The sequence below is a fragment of the Canis aureus genome, chromosome 8, assembly GCF_053574225.1.
Source record: "Canis aureus isolate CA01 chromosome 8, VMU_Caureus_v.1.0, whole genome shotgun sequence".
Classification (NCBI taxonomy): Eukaryota; Metazoa; Chordata; class Mammalia; order Carnivora; family Canidae; genus Canis; species Canis aureus.
The window spans coordinates 49,035,935-49,060,698 of NC_135618.1; the positions used below are offsets into that span (position 1 = coordinate 49,035,935).

A 24,764-nucleotide genomic window follows, 5' to 3' on the forward strand; every position below is an offset into this window, starting at 1 on the left:
CTGGTTATATAATAATGCAAATATAGCAAAATGGCAGTTGTGCAATCCGGGGGGGAGGGAGTAAATGGGTGTTCACTGCTCTTTCAGGTTGACTGCATGTTTGAAATTTTTCATAATAAAATGTTGGGGGGGGGGTAGAGAATACAAAGCTATAAAAATAGATAGAACACAGCATGCAGTCTCCACCCCGGGTCTGAAATCAGAGGGCTACACCTATTTGCAGGGAAACACGGAGGTCCCCACTTCCACACTGGCCTCTAGATTTGGCTCAGTATAAGAAACCTGGACAGAGTCACATCATCAACATATGCCCCTGGGCCTCCGTATCAAAAAGCCAAAGTACCGTCCTAGGGTTTTAGACCCGAAGAGACATTGAGAAGCCGGTGTGTATGTGTGGAGTGGGTTGATGGCCAGCCCAGTTCAGCTGTTTTAAGTCATTTGATCCAGTTGGGAAGACAACAGGGGAGTGTACATGGATGAGGGGCCCACCAGGTAATTCATTCTAAGCCCAATCCCGTGTGATCATGCCTATCCTCTCCAGTTGACAGAAAGAGACACAAATGGGGTTTCAGATCAAAAGCGACTACGCTGTGAGGCAGGTTTATCATCCTGGTTTTATGATGGATACGGAAGCTCGGAGACGGTAAATAATGTGTCCAAGAACCCCCAACTGGAGCTGGAGTGCAAGCACAGCCCTAGCAGGCCTCAAAGCACAGGCCTTTTCCAGAAAACCCCCTTCCCAAACCCTTCCCCAGACCAGGAGACACAGGGGTGCAACCCGTGTGTGTCTATAAAGCACAGTGACCACGGAAAATTAGGCTTCAGGAGACAATGTAAAATTTCATTCCCTTAGGGCAACAGGCCCCATCCCACTCCCACGGTGGCCCTGCACCTCACAGATGGTGGTGGATCACCTATTGCTCTGTGTCTTCCTGCTGGGCGTGCTCATCAGGCCACAAGCACGCCAAACCCAGCCTGCAGTGGGTCTACCTCCTGTTCACTGTGTTAGAGAGTGTCAGGCACTACCTGTTTCCACCCACAGACTTCAGCGAAGGAGTACAGTTCACCAGCGACCTGTCACCCCCAGCCTTTGGTGTCTGCCTCCACCTGCCTGTGCACCACCCCAATGAGCTGTGAGCAGTGACAGCTCCGGAAGGGGCCAGAACTCCTTCCCCACAGTTTGGGTCTGTAACTCTGCCACCAGCTCTTGGGCAAAGGGGAGCAGGGGAAGCATTAAGAAGCTTGTAACTGGGGCGAGTGTCTCACTGATCTGAATTCGCATGCCATCATGAATTCCAAAGGGCTCCATTCCACCCACCATGAAGAGACACAGACCCTCCTATAGTTTTCCACGGGGCTCAACTCCAGCACCAAGCATCCGACTCATTCATGCGGGTTAAAAAAAAAAAAAAATCTATAAACACCAGGCTTTGTGACTTACCAGAGCTCTTCGGGGTGATCTTTTGAGAGCAACCTATCTATGTAAACATCAAATATGCCATTCACTTATTAAAAAAGAAAAAGAAAAAGGAAAGAACCAGAATCCTATGAAAATTCCTTTAATTTTCATCTTTTGGAAATACATGTTTCATTTTTTATTTCCATTATACAAAAAATGTTAAATATCTAACAATGATCTATATGAAGATCTACTGAAGTAGATCTGTGAAATTCTGTCACTGTTGGGATCAGTTTCAACAGAGAAAAGGCTGGTACATGTCACTTGTGATTTCACGCACACATACACGCACACACATGTGCCACCTCAGTCCCAGGCACACACTCAGAGATGACGAGCAGGCGGAGACAGGGGAAAGTGGACACAGCACTCATGGAAAAACAGAAGTGAACTTTTTGGACGTGTACAGTCCGCCGTGAGGAACTCACATCTTAGGAAAAAGGACTCTAAACAGATATGGCCCGAAGGCCAAGGCAAAGGGTAAGCTCCTTTGCAGGTGGACAGCAGGAGATGTTTTCCTACTGGAAAAATGGGCTTGAGCGCTGAGGATTTTCAGGCAGCTATGGGGGGAAGTGGGCAGAGGCGAGTGATCTCCCCATCCGTTGGGAGGCCCCCGAATCAGGAGAGAACCCCTTGAAGCGAGAAAGACTTCAACCCAAAACTCTGATCACCGTGCCCAAGGATGCTGGCTCTTTGCTTATTTCACAGCCGACATTCCCCGTCGCGTGGATTCTTAAATGTGCTAAAAGTCATGAAAGCAAAGGCTTCACGCAAGCAACAAATAATCAACTGGTTCATAATGTGCACATTCACGACAGCTTACAACCGTGCTGAGTGTCAGCAGACACTTTACATTAAAAGGGAAGAAGAGAGACACAGCCATGAAAATAAAAACTGTTGTGTTTTGTTTTTTTTCCAGGACACATACTTGGTTTCAAACGCCTCCCATACCACATTTTATTAAATTAAATACAGTATGGCTTCCGAATGTGCTGGCTGGTTCCTCTGCAGCCACAGCACCAGCGATGTGTTTCCCTCAGGCCCGGGTTACCACGTGTCGGGAACTTCGAAGAGCTTGGCAGGGCTGTCCGGGATGGCTCCTGGGGGGCCGGGGGGACACAAAACCAAACACGGTGAACAGGTGAGGATGGCACCTGGAGGCCCCAACAACCAGCAAAGAGCAGAGCATCCACTGCTGGCTGCAAAGGCCACTGCAGGCAGGCCTGGGCCAGACACGGCAAGCCCACCCCTGCCCATGGGCAGCAGTGCCCAGCAGCCGGAGGTGACCCCACTCAACATCACATGTAGGATCAGTGACAGGTCTCCCTGCTTGGACACCTCTTTACTTCACATCTCTCTTGGGGAGCACAAGCTGCATTCTTTGCTAGCCATCATGCTGGGCACTCAGTTAAATTTTTTTTTTTTTTTTTTTTTTTAATTAGAAAAGTTCTATGCCCAGTGTGGAGCTTGAACTCACAACTCCAAGATTGAGTTGTGTGCTCTACCGACTGAGCCAGCCAAGTGGCCCTCAGTTCATTTAATCTTCATAAAAGCCCAGCATGGTGTGGGACACCTGAGTGGCAAAGTCAGTTAAGGGTCCACTCTTGGATTCTGCTGAGGTCGTGATCTCAGGGTGGTAAGATCAGGCCCCATGTTGGTTCTACACTCAGTGCAGGGTCTGAATCTCTTCTCCTTCCCCTGCCCCTCTCACTCGTGCTCTCTCTCAAATTAATAAATTAATTAAGCATAGTAGCATCAATATCCCCATTTTACAGATTCAAGAACAGGCTCAGAGAAGCTAGGTAAGGTGAGCAGTCTCACACAGCCAGCAAGTGGCTGAGGTGGAACTAGATCCTTCCATGACATACACAGCCTGTCATGTCCCAGGACACCAGGTTTCTCTGTGCCAGGTGCTCTGTGCCAGAACCCAGAAGAGAAACCCAAGGGACTGGTGACTTTTTTAGAGAAGCTGACCAATGAGGGTTCAGAGACCCCCAAAAGGGGCAAAAGTCAAAGCGTGCAGCCATTTCAGAGTTCAGCAACACTGGCTAAGTGTCGAAGGTCCTCTTCAGTTACAGTTTTACCCGGAAGCTGCAATGCCACTCTCTGTAATGACAGCAGCACAGCCAGGTGGGGGCCTGGACCAGCTGTGTCGAGCTGAGTGAAGGGGAAGTAAGTCAGAGATGAGCGTGGCCCCAATGGAAAGTGTGACAGACCAGGAGCTCCTGCACCAGAGGTGGCGACATTACTTAAGCAGGGTTGGCAGGGAAAATGGGCAAAGCTAGCCCCAGCTGCTAACACTCCAGAGATTCCAGAGGGGAGAGGGCTTGGATGCTGCCTAAAATGGTAACTTTTAAAATTGGAGGAGGTGCGAGGTCCTGCAAAGTAGGAAATCACTCAGCTGAGAGCAGCCACCTCAATGGCAGGAATGTCTAAAGATAACTAGGTCTGAACACACAAAATAACACAGGATTTCAGCCAACACGAGAATTCCCACTTGGGATCATTTCCTGAGATGAAGTTCAGACGGAGAGGATGAGAAGACTGGGAGAGGGATACTTGGAGTCTGGTCCCCTGGGTCTCCTCCCAGCAAAGACTGTGTGTAAGACTGTTCTTGAGAAGTAAAGAGGGACAGGAGATGCTCCGCGTGACAGATTCCCAGGATCCAGTTAGGTTATTAAAGAACAAAACACACAGACACTCCCCTCCCCAGAACAAGTAAATAATGCAGATGGGCTGTGTTAAGACACTACTAGCCTGACCTCTCAATCACAAATTCATATGATACCTGATTGTAGGGGCACCCAGGTGGCTCAGTCACCTGGCAGTTAAACGTCTGCCTTCAGCTCAGGTCATGATCTCAGGGTCCTGGGATTGAGCCCCTCATCAGGTTCCCTGCTCAGTGGGGAGCCTGTTTCTTCCTCTCCCTCTGTGCCCGCCCCCTCTCCGGTCCAGCCCCAGCTCATGTTCTCTTGCTTGCTCAACTTTCTGTCTCTCAAACAAGTAAATAAAATCTAAAAACAAAACAAAACAAAACAAAACAAAACAAAAAACCCTGACTGTAAGTAGGAAAAGCAACACCCATAGGACATTTTTATAATCCAAATTACAAAGAAATAGCACAGCAGTCAATTAGCCATTTTAAAGGTAAAAGCCACAATGCCGAGTGTGGGGAACTGAAATAAATTCAAACTAGCTGTGAGGGAAATCAAACAAACAAACAAAAAGCTAAATGGTTGAAAGCAACTGCACTGTCATACTTCTAATAGCACCTGCTGTCAGCTGGATGGGACCATGTGTGGGTGTGGCGGCATGCCAGCAGACACACAGGAAGTGACTTGGTGAGGAGCTGGTGAGGAATAGCAGAGTAAGCAAAAGCTTTGGATGAGCAAGTCTGGCTTGGCCATTTGACTGGCTGTGTGGCTCTGAATACCTCTCACGGCCTCATCTATCAGCTGGATTGATCATCACTTTCTGCCACATGGGCCTGCTGTGGTACAGCCAAGTTCCTGACATAGTCAGTTTTTCATGGACATTGGGTCTCTTCCCCTTATCGGTAAGGTGGTCCAACACTAAACATGGTTGTTTCCCAGGAAGCCGACAGCCTGCAGTCAAGATCCTAGTTTTCACTACCTAAAATGTGCAGCTGCTGGGCAACAATATGTCCAGAGGAACCAGAACTTTAGGAACCACCTAAAAAGAGACCTGGACCAGAGGGGGCTGGAGGTCACTACTGGTATTCTTTCTAGCACTTTCTAGAAAGGGGGTTGCTGTAGACTGAAGGATCAGTCTCAATGCTGGTGGATAAGGAGATAAGATCAGTGCTCCAAGGAGCTCATTTTCACAGCCCTGTTTTATTTGAGCGGAAAGAATTCTGGAACAATTTTTCTTTTTAAACAAATATTTCTGGATGCCGGCTTCCTGTTAGGATGGATCTCAATGCATACCTTGCATCATATATAAAAATTAACTCAAAATGGGCTGTACCTCTAAATATAAAGCCTAAAACCATAAAAATTCTAGATGAAAACACAGCAGAAAAATCTTTGTAATCTGGAGTCAGGCAAAGATTTCTTAGATCTGACACTAAAGGCATAATCCAAGAAAAAAAATTATAAATTGGATTTCAGTAAAATTTTAAGCTTCTACTATTTGAAGGTTATTATTAAGAAAATGAAAAGAAAAGCAAAGTTTGGAAGAATGTGCAAGACACCCAAAAGGACTTATAACCAGAACATACAAAGAACTCTCAACGCTCAAGGACAAGAAAAAAACAACCTGATGAAAAAATGGGCAAAAGATTTGAAAAGACATTCTGCCAAAGAAGAGATCTGGATGGCAACTAATTATACACCCTAAAGATATATTTAGCATTATTAGTCATTAGGGAAATTCAAGTCAAAGCCATATGAGACACCACTACAGACCCACTGGAATGGCTAAAATACTGGTGAAGGTGCAGAGCCATTGGAAGCCTCACTGGCTCTCTGGAAAACACTGTGCCAGTTTCTTAGAAGGTGAAACATGCACTTACTTACTCTAAGACCCAGCAATTCCACTCTTAGGTATTTATCCCAAAGAAATGAAAAGTTATTTCATATAAAAAACTGTTTGCAAATGTTTATAGCAACTTGATTCTTAGTTTCTAAAAAAGTGCTAACAACCTAAATGTCAACGGGCAAAATGGATAAACAGCAATACGTCCGTAAAACAGAATACTAACTCAGCAATAGGAAGGAATGAACCACTGGTATGTGCAACAGCAAAATGAATCTCAAACATATTAAGAAAGAAGCACATCAGCAGTTGCCAGGATCTAGGGCTGGGAGGGATGAGACATGAGGAAATCTTACAACTGGAATGATACAACTGTTCTCTCTCTCTCTTCTTAAAAAGATGTATTCATTTTAGAAAGAAGAGGGGTAGGGACAGAGGGAGAGGAGGAAGAGGGAAAATCTCAAGCAGACTCCCTGCCAGGTGTAGAGCCTGACATGGGGCTTGATCTCACCACCCTGAGATCATGGACCTGAGCTGAAATCAAGAGTCAGATGCTTAACTGACTGAGCCTCCAGGTGCCTCTATGACTGTTCTCTCTCTTGATCACAATGATGGTTATATGGCTGTATGCATTTGCCAAAACTCATCAAATTGTGCACCTAAAAGTGATGACTTATTGTACATAAACTGTATCTTAATAAAGCTGATCCTGCAAAAGACAGTAGGAATGCTGTTTTAAAATTCAACAAAACTTTAATATAAAATATTATACTGATAATTAAAATTTGGCCAAGAGGTTTTTTTAAACGGGAAAAGAACAGGATACCAAACTGTCTATGAAGTATGATGTCAACATGTATAAAAATGACAGGCAGAGGAAAAACACTTAACACAGTATCAAGCAACCACTGGGTTTGATTTTCTTGTTTTTCTTCATTTTACAGATTTTCATAGCGAGCATATTATTTTTATTAACAAAATGACAAAAGAAATGAAAATGTGGTTAACACAAAAGGTGACTATTTGTATGTCTTTACTTTTCTTCTATCCAGAGCTGAAAAGGAGAGATTCTAAGAGCGAAGACGTTTCTTCCCTCAGGTGAATCAAGAACAGAATCTAAAATATTGGAAATTTGCCATTGTATCATTTTCTAGAGTAGAATTCTGTATACAGAAAGATCCTGTGGGGGTGCTATATGAATGTATTTAACTGGAAAATGCTCCAAAGGTAAAGAGGCAGTTTCCCACACCAAGAAGGCAGAGCTTCCCCGAGTAGAGGGCTGCCAGGAGGGACAAGGACTGAGCAGCGTACTGCCCACAGCACACTCCTCATGGGCCACACCGAGGCTATCAGCCACATTGTAACTGAGGAATTGAAAAGCTCCTTGGCTGGACTTCCCTAGCCTGGATGGTCAGCAACTGCAGACTGCTACTCTAATCCTAAATTTTCATACTGTAACCTTAGGATTTAAGCTTAAAAAGTTCAACCGATTACTCAAGACTCCAGTGACACTCCTGGTTCTTGGCAAACATTTAAAGGTCTGCTGTGTTGTGTTTTAAATGGAAAGTGGAAAAAGACTTGTAGCAGCCTCTCTATTACATGACAAAGTGTTACCAGGAATAGTCACAGTGTCTCCGGCACTCTTCTGTAAATGCTAACTGGGCCTGGCTACTGGACTGTCCATCAGTATTTTGAAAATGGCCAGTCCGGTCAGCAAGAGGACACTGGAACACAATTCACTTATCAGCAGGAACAGGTGTGCTGTAGAAACTCATCCGTTAAACACTGTCTGGGAGACATGTCCTAGGGATACTTTATTTCAGCCTAAACGACAGGAAGAACTCTGTTTCTTTACACACCAATTGAGAATGTACCTTGAATTTCCCCCGAGGAAAAACAGATAGCACTACCATTCTATACCAATCTTAATAAATATAAGAGGAAGGGACTTACATTATACATCTGTATCCTGAAAAGAGGATAGAAACAACACTTAGGAGGAAAATACTTGCTAAGTATGTAATATGTACATAGTGAGCTCCTAAAGAGAATGGTTGCTTGGTCACATGACTTCATCACAAGAAAGTCCAAGTTGGCTGTTGTTTCTGCTCTTGACCAGCTCCTTTCTAAAGAGTCCTTTGCTTCCTCTAAAGTTTGGATAAATTTCATATATGGCAGAATGGTAGGTACAACGTGTGAGCTCTGGATCAGACGGTCCCCTCCCCAGAGCCCCCAACACCAGCTATATTTGACTTTGCCAGTTTGAATTCTTTAAGCCCGTGTCCTCTCTAGAAATCAGAAGTAATGGTATCTATACTTTACTGGGTTTTTATAAGGAATAGATGCAAAGGATGTTCCTGGCACAAATGATAATGATAATAAACTCATGATAATACATGATAAACTACATGATAATAAACTCACTAAACAGTCATTTCTTTTGCAGTTGAAGTCATTTTGTTAGCTGGGAAGGGGTCTAGTACCCAACTCTCAGTACATCTTAGATATTAAAATGTGTAACTAAGACAGATGACACTGTTTTGTGTGGGATTTACTAAGCCACCAACTGACCCAGGACTGCTACAAGACACAATATTCTATGGTCCTCCTTTTTGCTATTATTTCCTCTTTAGAAAACAGAACCCTCCCTGACTTGTGGAACAGTGTCTTTTACACTTTTCATGCTTTTGCTGAGAGTGCCAGGCACCCACCACACCTTCATGAATTACCTGTGGCCCTGTCAAGATATGCTTGCCAGGAGGAGAGATCAGACAGGATGCCCTGGAAGCTGTCTCTGCAGGTCAGGCTTTCCCACACCATACCAAACTGTCCCATCTGGTTGTTGCCAACACCCCAATGAGGTCTTCATGGCTCCTGGTACGCTCTGAACCCGAGTGCTTAATACAGATCCTTCACAGGGTCAGACCTTTGTATTTTCACTCACCCTAGGACCTTATGAAAATCACCAAGCAATCCAAATTGGTTGACTCCACAGGCTCAGAGCCTGGTATCTTGGCTGACAACCTGCTGAGAATATTAGAGCTAAATGCTTACAACGGAACAGACGAGAAGGACCCATTAAACCTCCAGCTTTGTGCTGCTGGAAGGTCTCGCCCGGTGAATGGGGCTCCAGAAGCCCAATTATCTCAAGTTCTCTGATTCAATTAAAAGCTGTCAAGATGTTTCTGTCTTTCTCTTTGAGCGAGACTGACAAAGAAGTACAAAATCTATCATTTTTTTTTCTTTTTTAGCTCAAATCTTGTGGCAGTGACAGCTTTACTGTCAATGGGAGGAAAATAAAAACCTATTTTAATGACGGTATTATACATTCAAAACCCCAAATAACTCACAGAAAGTTTTCGCTTAGAATGATAGAAGTTATAAAGGGAGCTAATCTATTCAAGCAGTCTATTATTAGGTATTTGAATGTTAATACCTGTAAGATTATGCTGAGATAGAAGGGGGGGGGGCACCTGTCATCTTGTCCCTGAGAGCTAAGAGAGAAACTGAAAATTTCAGAAGAGACTGGGAGATGAGGGAGAGAACACAAGAGGGGACCCCGCCCCCTGCCACACTAGCCCGGATCTCCTGAAGTCATGTCGACACTCAGTGTTAACATTCGCTGAGCACATACGATGAGGTAGTGTTAAGAAGGGATCCCAGGGAAAGATTAAGAGTGTTACAGAAGAAGAAAAACTTCTCCAATGCTCCATTTAGGGAACAGAGGGGAGGCATGTCATGGAGGACCATGGGGATTCAAGAGGCAGTGGAAAGACACAATTCGGGCTTCAAAGAAGACCCGAAATCTTCAGAGAAAGCTCGGCTTCAGTGTAAAGTATAAAAACATATACAATATCTTTGCTGCCTCTCTTGACTTCATTACTATCAATGAGATGCAGAAAACTCCCTGCCGCCAGGTCAGGCCACACAAAAGGAGGGACTAATCTGGAACACGAGGAATTCTTAGCGTGCATACGAAGCAAATTCCATTGTTTTCTGACTTTCCTTTGGTTTGACTATTGGTTCTGCTCACCAGGAAGCCGTCGTGATGGGAGACACAGGAGACGGACAGTTGGGGCTGGGTGAGAGACCCTCCTATCCTGAGCAGACACAGGGCAGACCAGAGGACTCCGGCACCTCGGGTGAGTCATGTTCCCCATTAGGCCTCCAATCTCTTAACTGTGAAGTGAAACTTGATGACCATCTCAGAACTTTAAAGGGAAGATCGAACTCCCGCCAAGCCTGAAATGCTGCACTGGACCCCAAGCAAGCAGCAGTCAAGCAAGGGGCCCAGAAGGTGGTGGCCGATCTCCTGGAGAGAACCAGCCCGGCTGACCAGTGAGCCCCCCACTCATGTCACAGTCCAGCACTGTAGAGGGTCTGTGCCTGAAGGGCTGAGTTTGGTCATGGACCCCCCCATAGCATCCGGGTGATGGGAAGAACAGGGGATTCAGCTCCAGGAAGGCCTGGACTTCCCTTCTGGGGCTAGCCACATGGATCTGCACAGGTTTCTTAACCTCTCTGAGTCAGACACCTGCGTCACTAGGACAGGATGATAATCCCCTACGTCCCTACGTCGGGGCTGCTGTGAGAAGGGAATTAAATAAGGAAAGAAAAGGCTCCTAACACAGCCCCTAGCACATACTAGGCTCACAACCTGGGTTAGTTTCCAGTTTCCTTTGCTCCTTATGTAATTCTGCTTATGAGAGAAATCCAGGCTGCCTAGCGTTTTGCTGGGAACGGTGAAAATTCTGCCACTGAAAATAACATGTGTAGGAGGAGGCCTCTGTGCAAATTGAAATGCACATTTAAGATACTGAGGCTACGTACACACATCAGCAAAACCTCTAAACCATGGAGGAGAGAGAGAGGATTACCAAAGCAGAGTAACCATCTTTAACTGTGAAGGCCCCTGCCAAGCCTCCCTCTATCAAGAGACAGGGCTTTTTAGGGATTCCTCAAATTAAATTAAATGAATCCTAAAAAGCATCTGGTCCCATGGAAAACTGCAGCAGTCACCCTCATCTGCGGGGGACATATTCCAAAACACCCAGTAGATGCCTGAAACTTCCGGTAGTACTATACCCTATATACACCATGCTATTTCCTGCACATACACGGCTATGATAAAGTTTAATTTATAAATGCACAGAGATTAACAAGAGCTAATAACAAACAAGAACAATTGTAACAATGCATTGTAGTAAAAGCCATATGAATTGGTTTTTCTCTCTTAAAAAATCGTATTGCCCTGGACTCACCCTTCTTCTTGTGATGATGTGAGATGATAATATGCCCTCATGATGAGATGAAGTGAGGGGAATGACATAGGCATGGTGACCCAGCATTAGGCTACTGATGACCTTCTCTCTCTCTCTCCTTTTTTTTTAAAAGATTTTATTTATTCATGAGAGACACAGAGAAAGGCAGAGACACAGGCAGAGGGAGAAACAGACTCCCTGCAGGGAGCCCGATGTGGGACTCGATCCCAGGACCCCGGCATCACGAATCAAACCAAAGGCAGACACTCAACCACTGAGCCACCCAAGTGCCCCTACCAATGACCTGCTGATGACAAGTCAGAAGGATCCTCTGCTTCTGGATTGCCGCTGACCACAGGAAACCATCGATAAGGGTGGGGGGTGGGGACTGTTGCACGTGGGCTTTGGCGCCAACCGAAGCCCTGCTATCATTTCTCCCCCCAAACTATGAGTTTCTAGAGCCTTAAAGAGTGAACAAGTCCAGAACTTTAGTAAGATCTTATACAGACCTGCTGGTGAAAGGTCCTTCTTCATTCTTTTTAATTTCTTGGCCTTCTTCTTTCCCTCAGAGAGGGATTCTGCACAGGACTCAGTCTGCTCGAGCTCGGTGTCCGAAATCTCCCCTGATATTCTGGCCTCCAAGTCCGCCTCGGCTGGGCTGGGACTCAAGTTTCTCTTTCCTACTGTGCTGGTCGCTGTAAGACTGAAACACAAACAGTGGAAGGACATGAAAGGTGTGGAGATTAACAGGAACACCAGCCTATAAAACGTCTAAATACTCTTAAGTCTGTAACCACTAAACTAGCAGCCAACAACCTGTATGTGAAAGTTAAAGACTTTATATAGGAACTGAAGTCTAAAAGTTTCCCCGCTGACAGCATTACTCAGAAGCACGTTCTACGTTATGCTTGTGTACATACACATACAAATCCAAGCTGTTCTTAGCACTTCAATGGATGAAATTTTTTTTTTAAAAAGATTTTATTTATTTGAGGGAGCGCACACATGCAAGAGAGCACAAGCAGGGCGGGGCGTGGCAGGCAGAGGGAGAAGCAGGCTCCCTGGCTGAGCAGGGAGCCTGGTGACATGGGGCTCAATCACAGGACCCCCCCAGGATCATGACCTGAAGGCGGACCCTTAACTTACTGAGCCACCCAGGCGCTCCTCAAAGAACAAAGTTTTAAAGAAAATTGCTGGTCTCTGTTTTGGTAGAGCTCCTAGAGCAGAAGAGCAGAACAGAATAGTAGAGCTGCGGTAACAAAACAATAGTCTTGGGGGTGCTAAATTGGAAGACAGCATTGTTACCTTCATGATTGACTAATGAGATACGCAGCACAACAGAAGAACTCTTGAGTGTGCCCCCTATCACCTTGCTCATCATCTGAATCCACTTAGCCAGGGCATATCCTACCTTCACATAATTCTCTTCTGTGCCAAAACGGTGACTTGTCAAATTTATAATTAAACCTGGCTTCACTTTTAAAGCTTTATAGGATGTGACATGTTAAATTAAATCAAATTACATGTCCTGATTTTTCCTTGAGAAAATACGTTCCCTGAAATATAACTTGATAAAAACAGAGACCGCATGGCCCATGTAAGTCCTGTCTCCTCCAAATGGGTCTTATAAATAGATTTTTTATTATAGCCCCCAAATTATGAGAAACATTTAAAAATCAAGTCATTCCAATTCAGGAAGGCCATTCAAGTACAGAGAGGGGGCGGAAAGGGAGAGAGCGAGTGAATGCAGACATACCCTGATTTCAGCCTTTTCTCAGGAAGCAAATACTTAAAACGTTACATATAAAGAAACCTGGCTACCCAGTCCTCCCAGTTCCTCTATGTTAGTCCTGCATTTTGGTCTTCTCTGTACTTCACACTTGTTCACTCATGCAAAGAAGGAAAAAGATAAACTGTTTCCCTGGTGGTTCTTAGAAGCCATAGGAGGCAAAATAGGGCTGAGAGCACATGGGCTCTTAAGACTGGCTGATTGGCCTTCCACTTGTCCTCTTTTTCACATATATTACATGCACTTTTCTGAAACATCTCTTTTATTGGGGAGACATAAGGAAAAGGGGGGGTACCAATGGTAATATTTGGAGGGTTATTAAAAATTCATGCTAAATGTAATGTTTAAAACTGATAATAAAAAATAATAAAAACTGATAATAGCCTTAAAAAGTTTTTTAAAAATATTTTATTTATTTTAGAGAGAGCTAGAGAGAGTGAGGGGCAGGGGTGCAGATCGAGAATCTCAAGCAGATGCAGGCTCCATCTCATGACCCAGAGATCATGACCTGAGATGAAATCAAGAGTCGGACACTTAACCTATGGGGAGCTACCCAGGTACGCTACTTTTAAACAGTTTTCTTAAAGATAAAAAATAATTTTGGCTGGTTTCTGAAAATTTGGAAAATTCAAAAAGTGTAAGAAAATAATAAGGACCCACTCTTCCACCACAAAAGGGGAACAGGCCTAAAAATTCCTTGGTGCTGTAAATCTTGGAACCTGGTAGTGTCTGAGATGTGAATGTTTAATGAAAACTCAGTTGGGACTTCGAGAAATACAAAGTCCAGAAATAGCCTCAACTGCATATAGAAATCTGATGTACAATGAAGGTCATATCTCCAATTACTGGGGCAAGGATGAACTTTTAAGAAATGGTGTTGAGACTACTGGAAAAGGACAAATTAAACTCATTCTTCACTTGATACAAAAGCATAAACAGCCAACGGATCAGATATCTACATGTAAAAAATAAATGTAGATACTACAATAAAATAAATGTAGGTACTACAATAAAACCTGGGTGAATTCCTCCAAAATCTGGGTGTACAAAAAGGCTTTCTTTTTTTTAAGTGTTTTTTGGTTTTTTTTTTTTTAAGATTTCCATTTATTTATTCATGAGAGACACAGAGAGAGAGAGAGAGAGAGAGGCAGAGACACAGGCAGAGGGAGAGGGAGAAGCAGGCTCCATGCAGGGAACCCGATGTGGGATTCGATCCCAGATCAGGCCCTGGGCTGAAGGTGGCGTTAAACTGCTGAGCCACCCAGGCTGCCCAGGCTTTCTCACTATGACTTGCAATCCAAAATCCAGACACAATAAAAAATTTATAAATTTGATCTCATAAAAATCTTTTGCATGGCAATCAATATGATGAGCAAAGTCAAAAGACAAATGAGAAACCAGGGAAAAATATCTGTAGCATATATTATTGATAAAAGGTTAATGTCTCTGATACACAAATAACTCTCAATCTGAGGGGAGTCATGGCAGAGCCATGAACTCACTGTTATAGAGGGGAATGTGGCAATATTAACAAAACTACATATTTACTTACTTCTTGAGTCTACAATTGCACTTGTAGGAATTTGGAAGATATACCTTTAACAATGCAAAAATACATATGCACAGGTTATTTATTCATTGCAGCTTTCTTTGTAATTACAAAATACTGCCAAGGCAAAATACTGCCTAAATGTCTAAGCATTGGAAACTGATTAAACTGTGGTACATACATTCGGTGAAGTACTGAGCAGTTATAAGAAAGAATGAAGATCTCAACTGATAGAGAATGATTTCTGGTTAAAATAAAATTCTAAAAAAGGTAGAAAAAGCAAAGTGCAAAAGAGCAATGTATAAGTCCAGTATTCCCAGTCTTGGATAGGGAGTGGGAAAGAACTCAAATCCTGAGCTCTTTAGGAGGTTTGCTTCTGTTGTCAAATGAGTGAAGCAATTTTGAAAAATTCTTAGATGTGTTATAGTACTAAGCAAATGAGTGAATGTGTTGAAGCCAGACACACACATACTGAAGTAGAGGAAGACAAGGAAGAGCCCTCTGGAGATGGAATAATATTGGAGACAAGGCTTAAGCTCATGATTTAAAAATAAATATGTGTGTACGTGTGCATATTTATGCATCCACATGCATATGCACATGTGTGCACTAATGTGGGGGTATGTATGTGTGTACACCCATGCACTATCTAATGAAAGAGCCTATGAGCAAAGAAACTCCAGTAGCAGTGAACACACTAGGTGTCTACATCATAATTTCTAAAATTGAACACCCTAAGAAAAAACAGGGCTTCTGGAAGAATTGGCTTATTCCATGGCTGGGGTAAAGGAGACACAAAATGAGCCTGGAACATCTCGGAATACAAGAAGGCAGGAAACTGCTCAAGATGTGAGGAGGCATGTTACAGGTACGGAGGGCCTGGCTGGAAAAGGCTCTTTCTGGTCAGGTATCTGAGCACCCAAATAAGTAAGGGGCAGTAACAAATTCTAAGCTGATGAAAAAATAGGTTTACATTTATATTTATAATATATATTATATTTGTATGGGTTTATATAATACATGACAAAGAGAGGAGAGAAGAAAGAGCTCTTACAGCTGAGTACTAACTAGGAATTGGTAATGGAGAAGAGAAACAGAGTTAGCAGATGATCCCTTTGTAACCATCACATGAAGGATGGTCGAGGCAAACATTCTCCGCAGCTGCTCAGCCTGGGGAGATGTTCTGATGGAGGGCAGGATATCTGCATGATCTGAGATGGTCTCCCCACACACTGGTACCTGCAGAGCATCACCTGTGCAGTATTCCAGTCAGGACCGTGTAACTGAAATGCAACCATGAAGAAGTATCAGACAAATCCGGATGGAAAATATTTTACTGGGAAAAAAAAAAGTAGTAGGAGGGAGGGACTGGTGTTCTTCAACAATGTCACTGTCCCAAGAGACTAAAGAGGTATGAAAACTAGATGTAACACGTTATCACAGACTGGGCCTTATAATGGAGGGGGGTGGGGAGTGAGACAGATGATACCAGCTGAAATACTAAAACTGGGATATGACTGGTAAAGCATCCTAGCAATGTTAAATTACCGAGGTTGGTAACTGTACTGTAGGTGTGTAAGAAAATATCCTTACTTAGTGGACTTAGGGACAAAGGATCATGATGTAGTTAACTTCCTTTCAGATGGCTCAGAAAAAAAAAAGTAAGTATGTTGGGAGGCATGGAGAGAAAAAGAGAGGGAATGGGGGGCGCCTGAGTGGCTCAATTGGTTGAGCAATCAACTCTTGGTTTCGACTCAGGTCATGATCTCAGGGTCTTGAGATCAAGCTTGAGCTGCGGTGCTCGGCAGGGAGTCCGCTTGTGATTCTGACTCTCTCCTTCTCCCTCCACCCTCTCTTAAAAAAAAAAACAAAGAAGGAAGAAAAAAAGAAAGAGGGAAAGGAAAAGGGGAGGAGAGAGCATGATATGGAGCGTGTGTACACAGATGGGAGGATGCAGGAAGAGAGAGCAAGCGCACAAATGCGTAATAATATAAATGGAGCAAAGTGTCAACAACAAAAAGGATTTTCATAAATTCTTCCCATTAATTTACAACATATTTCTTAGTTCCGCATCTGTAGTTTCTGCTCTCAAACAAGAATCCTTTGCTTCCTAGGAAGGTCTGTTGTTTATTGGACATCCTGCTTGTGAAAGCCCTCAGATATGCGTGGAATGGATACATTTCAGATGTTAATTGGGTATATGGATGTAATATCCACGCTTGTGTAAAATTTTCTGAACTATCATTCTCTTAATAAAAATAAAAGCTGTGACTATATCCCATGTAATTTAATAAAGCAGTTTTAGATCAAAACCAGTTTTTATTATATATGGAAAACCAGATATATGAGCCTTTAATTTTTTACTATTTATACATTTTCAAGGTATGGCTGTGTGTGCACATGTATATATGTATGGGTACTCTCCATATATGTGTGCTGGTAAGACAATCCTTTACAGACTGATTTTAATTTTTTAACATTTTATTTTGTTGTTGTTTTTTTCATCATGCTAAGCGTGGTCTTAATCCCCACCCCCTATATCCCTCACCTTCCCATCCATCTCCTCTCTGGATACCCTTAGCTTGTTTTTATAGTTAAGAGCAGTTCCTTGATTTGTCTCTCTCACTATTCTAGAGATTGATGTCAAAGGTCAACAAAAATCAGGCAAAACCACCTTCCATGAGTCTGAGCTCATTCTGCGAGTGGAATTTTAATGCACAAACTGAGCTACTTCATAATGAATATGAAATGCACATTTAAATCCACTGAAGAAGTGGTAATTAATGAAAAAATAAAATGTTAGAGACACAACCTGGTGTGTCAGAACTGAACATTAAACCTTCATCGGCATTTATATGGGGGATGCAAATGATAAACCATTCCAGTTACAATGACTATTAGATCAAACTCAGAATTTTGCTAGAAGTTAAAGTATTGACAAGTCAGCAAGTACAAATCAAATTGTTCTAGGGTGACTATCTCCATTAACTTCTTCCTGTCAGTAGAAAAAAAAATGTTTGCTAATGGGTTATATTTACACATTACATTTATTTACACATTCCTTTTTCTGCAAAGCCACAAAAATCTGGCTGCCCATGAAGTTTTCCCCTCTTTATTTTAAATGAGGGTATTATTTACATGCAATGAAATTCACTCATTTAGGTATAGAGCTTGGTTAATTTTTGGAATTGTATATAACCATGTAAACGCTGAAACAATCAAGACACAGAATGGTTCCCTTTCTCTAAGAAGATTCCTTGTGCCACTCTGTACAGACTTGCAGTGTCTGCAGTGATGCCAGTAAACACTGATCTGCCTGCAGTTTCTATCATTCTGTCTTTTCTAAGAGTTCATATGAAGGGAACTGTACCGTATTTTAGTCTTTTGTGTTTGGCTCTTTCACTTGGCATAATGCCCTGAGAAACATCCATGCAGCTGCAGTACTGGTCTTTCACTCCTTCTGGCACTAAGTAGTGTTATTTACTAGTATGGCTATACCACAATTCATTTATTCATTCACCACTTGATGGGCATTTGGGCTGCTTCCAATATTGTGCTGTTATAAATAATAATACTATGAACATTTGTGTAAAGGCTTTCCCGAGTTTTCTTTTAATCATGGTAAAGTGTATGTAACGTAAAACTTACCGTGTTAACCACATTAAGTGTACAGTTCAGTGCTGTTAAATACTTTATAATGTGCCATTTCCACCACCACCCATCTCTAGAATTCTTCTCATCTTACAATACTGAAGCCCTGTATCCATTAAATGGTAATCCCCCATTCTCCTTCCCCCCAACCCCTGGCAACCATTGTTCTTTCTGCCACTCTGATTGCAACTACTCTAACAGGTACCTCATATTAGTGGGATCATACGGTATTTGTCTTTCTGTGACTGGCTTATTTAACTTTGCAAAATGTCGAGCAATGTGCACATTGTAGCATGTGTCAGAAATTCCTCCCCTTTTAAGGCTGAATAATATTCCACTGTGCGGGTACACCACATTTTGCTTATCCATTCATCTGTCAATGGACACCTGGGATGCTTCCATATTTCAGTTGTGAAAAATACTAATACGAACATCAGTGTACAAAGATCTCTTCAAGACCCTGCTTTTAATTCCTTTGGGCATATACCAAGAAGTAGAATTACTGGATCACATGGTAAGTTTATTTTTAGTTTTCAAGGAACCACCATACTGTTTTCATAAGAACATTCCCACAAACAGTGCACAAGGCTCCGATTTCTCTGTGACCTCCTTAACACCTATTCTTTTCTGGGTTTTGATGGGTATAAGGTGGTATCTCGTGGTTCTGTTTGCATTTCCCTAATGATTAGTGATGTTAAGAATCTTTTCATGAGCTTATTGGCCATTCATACATCTTCTTCAGAGATACATCTATGCAAGTTCTTTGCCTATTTTTGAGTAAGATTAGTTTTTGTTATTTTTGTTGAGTTTTAGTTCCCTATATATTCTAGATAGTTATCCCTTATCAGATAGAGGACTTCATTTTGTACATGGTGTATGGTAAGGGTCTAACTTCATTCTTTTCATGTAGAAATCCAGTTTACCCAACACCATTTGCTGAAAAGACTGTTCTTTCCCCCACTGAATGGTCTTGGCATTCTTACTGAAAATGACCTGACCATATACGTGAAGTAAATTTTAAATCAGGAAGTGTTAGTCCTCCAAATCTGTTCTTTTTCAAGATTGTTTTGGCTATCTAGCATTCTTTGGGAATCCATATGAATCTTAGGATGGATTTTTTTTTTTATATCTGCCAAAAATGTCACTGGGATTCTGACAGGAATTGCACTGAATCCATAGATAACTTTAGCTAGTACTGAAATCTTGACAATACTGAGTTTTCAAATCGATGAACATGGAGCATGGGGTATCTTTTCATTTATGCAGATCTTTTTTTACTTCTTTCAGCAATGTTTTATAGATAGTTAGGAGACAGCCCTCTCTCCCCATCTTCCTATTCTTACACAGGCACTAATCTCACCATGAGGCCTCTACCCTCATGACCCCATCTAATTTTAACCATCTCCCAAAGACCCCATCTCCTAACTCCATCACACTGGGGATCAGGGTTTTGACACATGAATTTGGGGGTGGGGGTGTCATGATTCAGACTACAGCACAAAGTTACTAATATTTTGTTCCATCTTTTCTCCTAGAAATGTTATAGTTGTAATTCTTACATTTAGCTCTCTGAGTCATTTCAAGTTCATTATGTATATGGTGTGATTTAAGAGTAGAAATTCAATTTCTGCATACTACTATGCAATTGTTTCAGAATTATTTGGGGTTTTTTGTTTTTTTCAGAATTATTTGTTAACAAAACTAAGTTTGCTTTCTGGATTACCAGTACTTTTGTGAGGAGTTTTAAGTTTTTCCAAATTCCTGAAAGTTATTAATCTTCAAAATTTGAGACCAAGAAATCTGAAATCCTGAATCATAAATTATTCTATATTTTCCATAGCACTGTACTACATGTTTTTAAATAATAATGAGGTATAGTCATAAACAATGAATCAGTTTTCTGTGATAGGGCTATATTTAAAGTATCAGGGGTTAGTTTAGTAGAGTAAAATATAATAATAAATGTATTGTTATTATCATGAAACACATACTGAAACAAAATAATTTCAACGCCATGCAAATAATCTCTACCTGATACAGGCGTTTGGTGATAGAAAACATTAAAAGAGTAAGACATTAGCATTGAATGGATGCCCAATAAACATCATTTAAATGTTGAAAGATGTCACAAATATTTAATATTTAAAAGTTATTCTTAAATGAGATTTTAAGGCACACAAGTATTAATTGCTAATATTTGTCTTATGACAAATATTCCAGATGTAGAGATATTTCTTTCATGTTGTGCTGATGCTGGTCAAAATTGTTCTTAGTGTGTCCAAAGCAAATACAAGTTGGGCGTTAGACTACATATTGCTTCATATAAGCTCATTTCCTCTTTGAGGGATGAAAATATTTTGTCTGCTTCCCTTGATTTGAGTTTTGCTGTTAAAATTGATATTGCTCGACCTAATTCAGATTTTCGATGACCGGATCTCACATCAAAGTATTCCACAATGCTATTTACGCCTTTGCATTTCTTCTGTAAAAGTACTTACAAAGAACTATAGCCTTATAGCAAATATTCAGACACTAAAACACCACTGGATTCTATTAAGATAACATAATATTTGGGTATCCTAGCAAGGTCAACAGCACTATTACACAGAAACATGTTTCAGAACTGCCAATTTAAAGACTGCTTCCAAAACTTATTATTTCTTGGAATGAGAATTGCAGGATTTTTATAAAGTGTACTGATGTGTGTAAACTCGTTAATATGTTTTTATTTATAAAAATGACTCATTGTTAGCACCAGGCAAGGCTATAAACATACGCTCACAACATGGCAGCAGTGACAAGCAAGGATGACAGATTTGATCATGGCCCCTTCTCTCCCATACACTCCATCCTCATTTCAGAACTGTTGCCCTTAACCTTTGACACTGATTCCACTCTTGCTTTCAGCTTTAGGTCAGGGGATTCCTTTGAACTAGTAATACCTATGCTGGTGGTTAAACTTTAATTCCTACAGATTTTTTCTCTTTAATTTGATTTCTTGACTGATTTTTCTCACAATTTAGAGTAACATAAATGTCCCCAGAAATGTCAGGAAGGGATTCCTGCATGGAAATGCTGCTGGAAATCAACAGACCACAAATGTGTGGTTTTGTTTCGGGACACTCTATTCCACTATTCTGTTTCGTTATCTATTTATCTTTCCTATGCCAGCACCACACTGTTATTATACCTGTAGCTTTACAGTAAGTCTTAAAGACAGAGGGTAAGTCCTTCAGTGAGTTGGGAGGTTCACACTGCTGGGTATAATAGCCACCTTTCATTTATTTATTTTTTTTAAAAGGTTTATTTATTTATTCTTTCAGAGAGAGCGAAGAGAGAGGCAGAGACACAGAGGGAGAAGCAGGCTCCATGCAGGAAGCCCGATGTGGGACTCGATCCTGGGTCTCCAGGATCACACCCAAGGCTGCAGGCGGCGCTAAACCGCTGCGCCACCGGGGCTGCCCTAGCCACCTTTCATTTAAAAAAGTTGCCCGTTTATAAAATTCTCTCATTTGACACTTAGAGACGAGCATTTTCAACTGGATAGGTGTTTTTTTTTTTTTTTTCCCATTTTACAGGCAAGACACCTCAGAGTAAGTGACTTCTCCCCAGTCAGGTAGCTGGTTAGGTAGACCTGTGACGGCCCTCCAAGTGCAGGGAGGGCACTCTTAACTGTTTCACTGCCTCCCCACCACCAAGCCCCATGTTCCTGGGGCCAGTTCTTCTTGGGCAGGTCTTATCTGAAAAAAGACCCTCTCAGAAAGGCTTTCTGTGGCCCCCTGACCCTGAAGCATTTATCCCTCTATCTTGTTTTGTTTTCCACCTCTGTCTGGGCTTCTTACTTACTTCTTCACTTGTTAATTCTCTCTCTGCCACTAGAACGTAAATTCAGCAAGAACAGGATCTCACACTATATGCTGAGTATGGGGCTTCTCAGTGCCTGGCCCAGGGCCTACAGAGTCAATCAGCCCTCTACAGTCAAGGTTTGTAAAATGGATGGATTAGAGGAAATGGGTGAATGGTTCCCCCCAAGAGCAGTGAGGCAAGTGACAAGCACTAAGCTGCTTATTTCATCTGGAATTATATATGATATTAACATGGTTTACATTCTAGTATATAGTCACCTGTGTGCCTGGATAGAAACATATTCCCTACTAGATATAGCTAAATGGAAGAAGGAATGCCCCTCTGTGCAAACTACCTCACAAAACAAAATGAACTGGGAAAATCCCGGGAAGTGGGAGCTAGAAAATGCATTTTTATTGTTTTCACAAACTCTCATACTGAATTCAAATTCCATGAGCATGACTGTTTCTGTGTTTGTGGGCATAATCTGGGTGGAGAAGGGAAGGATGTTCACTCTATACTCAATTCAATTCAGAAGGCAATCTCTTGGGGGATGGCTGATGAACTGTGACTTTATTTCTAACAAAGAATTTGGGTCTGAAAAGCAAAAGTAAGATCAAATAAGGTATGTCTGTATGATAGCTACCCAGGAATAAAGGGTATCTCTTGTGGAATGAGAGATGGGGGTGCGGGGGAAAGACAATTCATGAGTATGTCGTGTGACTGTGGCTCAGTCCTAGGTATAAAGTTTATTTTTAAATATGAGATTGGCCTAAATCAGAGAAAAAATTGGTTCTGGGTTACAAAGAATCAATGACACTCAACTGGAACTTCTTACAAGAACCTGATTTGAAGCTGGCTAAACAATCCCTTATTGCTAATTCACTTTAATTCAACACAGAAAAGATTAATGGATGATAAACACAAAAGAAATTAATACTAATTCCTAAATAACAAACTTATACTCAACACATAATTAGTTGAAGCTGAATTCAGAACATCTGAAATTTTCAGAGGCTGGAATGAAATTTACTTTTGCACTAAAATTTCCTTTTGTCTCTGATAAACGGATTTACTAATCAAATCAGTAATGGAATCAAATCAAAACAAAATAACTACTTCCATGACAAAAGCCCGACTACTTCAGAAAATCAACTGCTTTTAAAAAATTTCCAGGAAGTTAAACATGACCAGTTGGACACATATTTATCTGCAGAGGGATATAAATAACTTGACAAAGGCACAGAGAACAGGAGAGGCAGCATCAGAGGACAGGATGTCAGCTCACTTTGGAGACACTTTGGAGACAACAAGTAGGAAGAAGAGTGCCAAAGAACTTCACACAGAGGAGGAAACAAATCTAAGTGTTGTATTAAAGGTTAATTCACCCCACAGAGCCTGCAAAGTCTCAGCAAATAACAGGCACCAGATTCTTGAAACAAGTAGGTGATAAGGACTGGGGCTATATAAACAGGAGGAAAGGCTATCCTAGGATCCCCACCCCCATCCTGGGGAAGCCAGGGGACAAACACCCCCCAGCCATCAGCAGCTGGACAAGACATTTACTCTCTGCACAACTGACCCTCTCATGGAGGCACCAAGTCCAACAGTAAAGAGCAGGACTGAGCAGGGCAGTAAGAAGTGATGAACGGAGGGAAGCAGCATCCCCCATGCACTGGGAAGTGAGGCCTCCAGATTCCTCTTGCTAATCAATATGCAAAGCACCAGCAGTTGGGATAAGATTGCACCTTCCCCAAGGTGCAAATCAGAAAATCCATGGCTTAACAAACCTGAATCCTTACATCTAATATCACACTTAATGCAGAATGCTTTTGTCCTAGTATCAGGAATAAGACATATATGCTGGCTCTCGCTATTTCCACTTAACACTGTACTATAGGCCCTAGCCACTGCAATAAGACAAGAGAAAGAAAGAAAATTTATACGGTCCACAGGGAGAAATACAGTTGCTTCTACTTGCAGCATATGTGATTGTCTAAACAGAAAATACCAAATAGCCTATAAAAAGTTATTAGAACTAAAAAGTGAATTTAGTGAGGTTCAAGGATACATGGTCAACATATACAAATCAACTGTATTTCTTTATACTAGAAATGAATGACTGGAAATTGAACTTTAAAATATATGACATATGGGGTGCCTGGCTGGTTCAGTTGGAAGAGTGTGAGACTCTTGATCTCAGGGTCATGAGTTTGAGCCCCATGCTAGGTATGGAGATTACTTAAAACAAATAAAATAAATTACTTACAATAGCATCAAAAAGCAAAATACTTAGGGACAACTCTAATCAAGCATATGTCAAATTTGTATGCCAAAAACTACAATAAATTGATGAGAAAAAAATCAAAGAAAACCCGAATAGGTGAAAAGATACACCACGTTCATGAGTTAGAAGACTCAATACAATTGTTAATTCTCTCCAAAATGATCTACGGATGCAACATAATTGCAGTCCAAATTCCTAGCAGGCTTTTAATAGAGATCAACAAACTGGCCTAAATTTTATGTGGAAAAGTGAAAAGCAAGGATGAAGGATTTACCATCTGACTTCAAGACTCCCTATAAAGCTGTAGTAATCAAGACAGTGTGGTACTAGCAAAAGGATAGAGGTGCAGACCAGTGGAAAAGAATGAGTCCAGAAAATGACATATATATATATCTCCACTGGTTTTTATAGACTCTTTTTTAAAT

At 41.7% G+C, this 24,764-nt stretch overlaps 1 protein-coding gene across 2 annotated transcripts in view; it reads right to left on the reverse strand.

Moving 5' to 3' along the window:
* Nucleotides 1-1,543: 1,543 nt before the first annotated feature.
* The window catches only part of PARN (poly(A)-specific ribonuclease), a 154,978-nt gene continuing 131,757 nt past the window's right edge, over nucleotides 1,544-24,764 (reverse strand). For both annotated transcript variants that reach the window (XM_077906700.1, XM_077906699.1), the window contains exons 23-24: nucleotides 11,727-11,920; nucleotides 1,544-2,559 (exon numbers count right to left, since the gene is read on the reverse strand). In XM_077906700.1, the coding sequence (XP_077762826.1) occupies nucleotides 2,507-2,559; nucleotides 11,727-11,920 (247 nt within the window). In that variant the 3' untranslated portion in view covers nucleotides 1,544-2,506. The remainder of the gene's footprint in view (nucleotides 2,560-11,726; nucleotides 11,921-24,764) is intronic.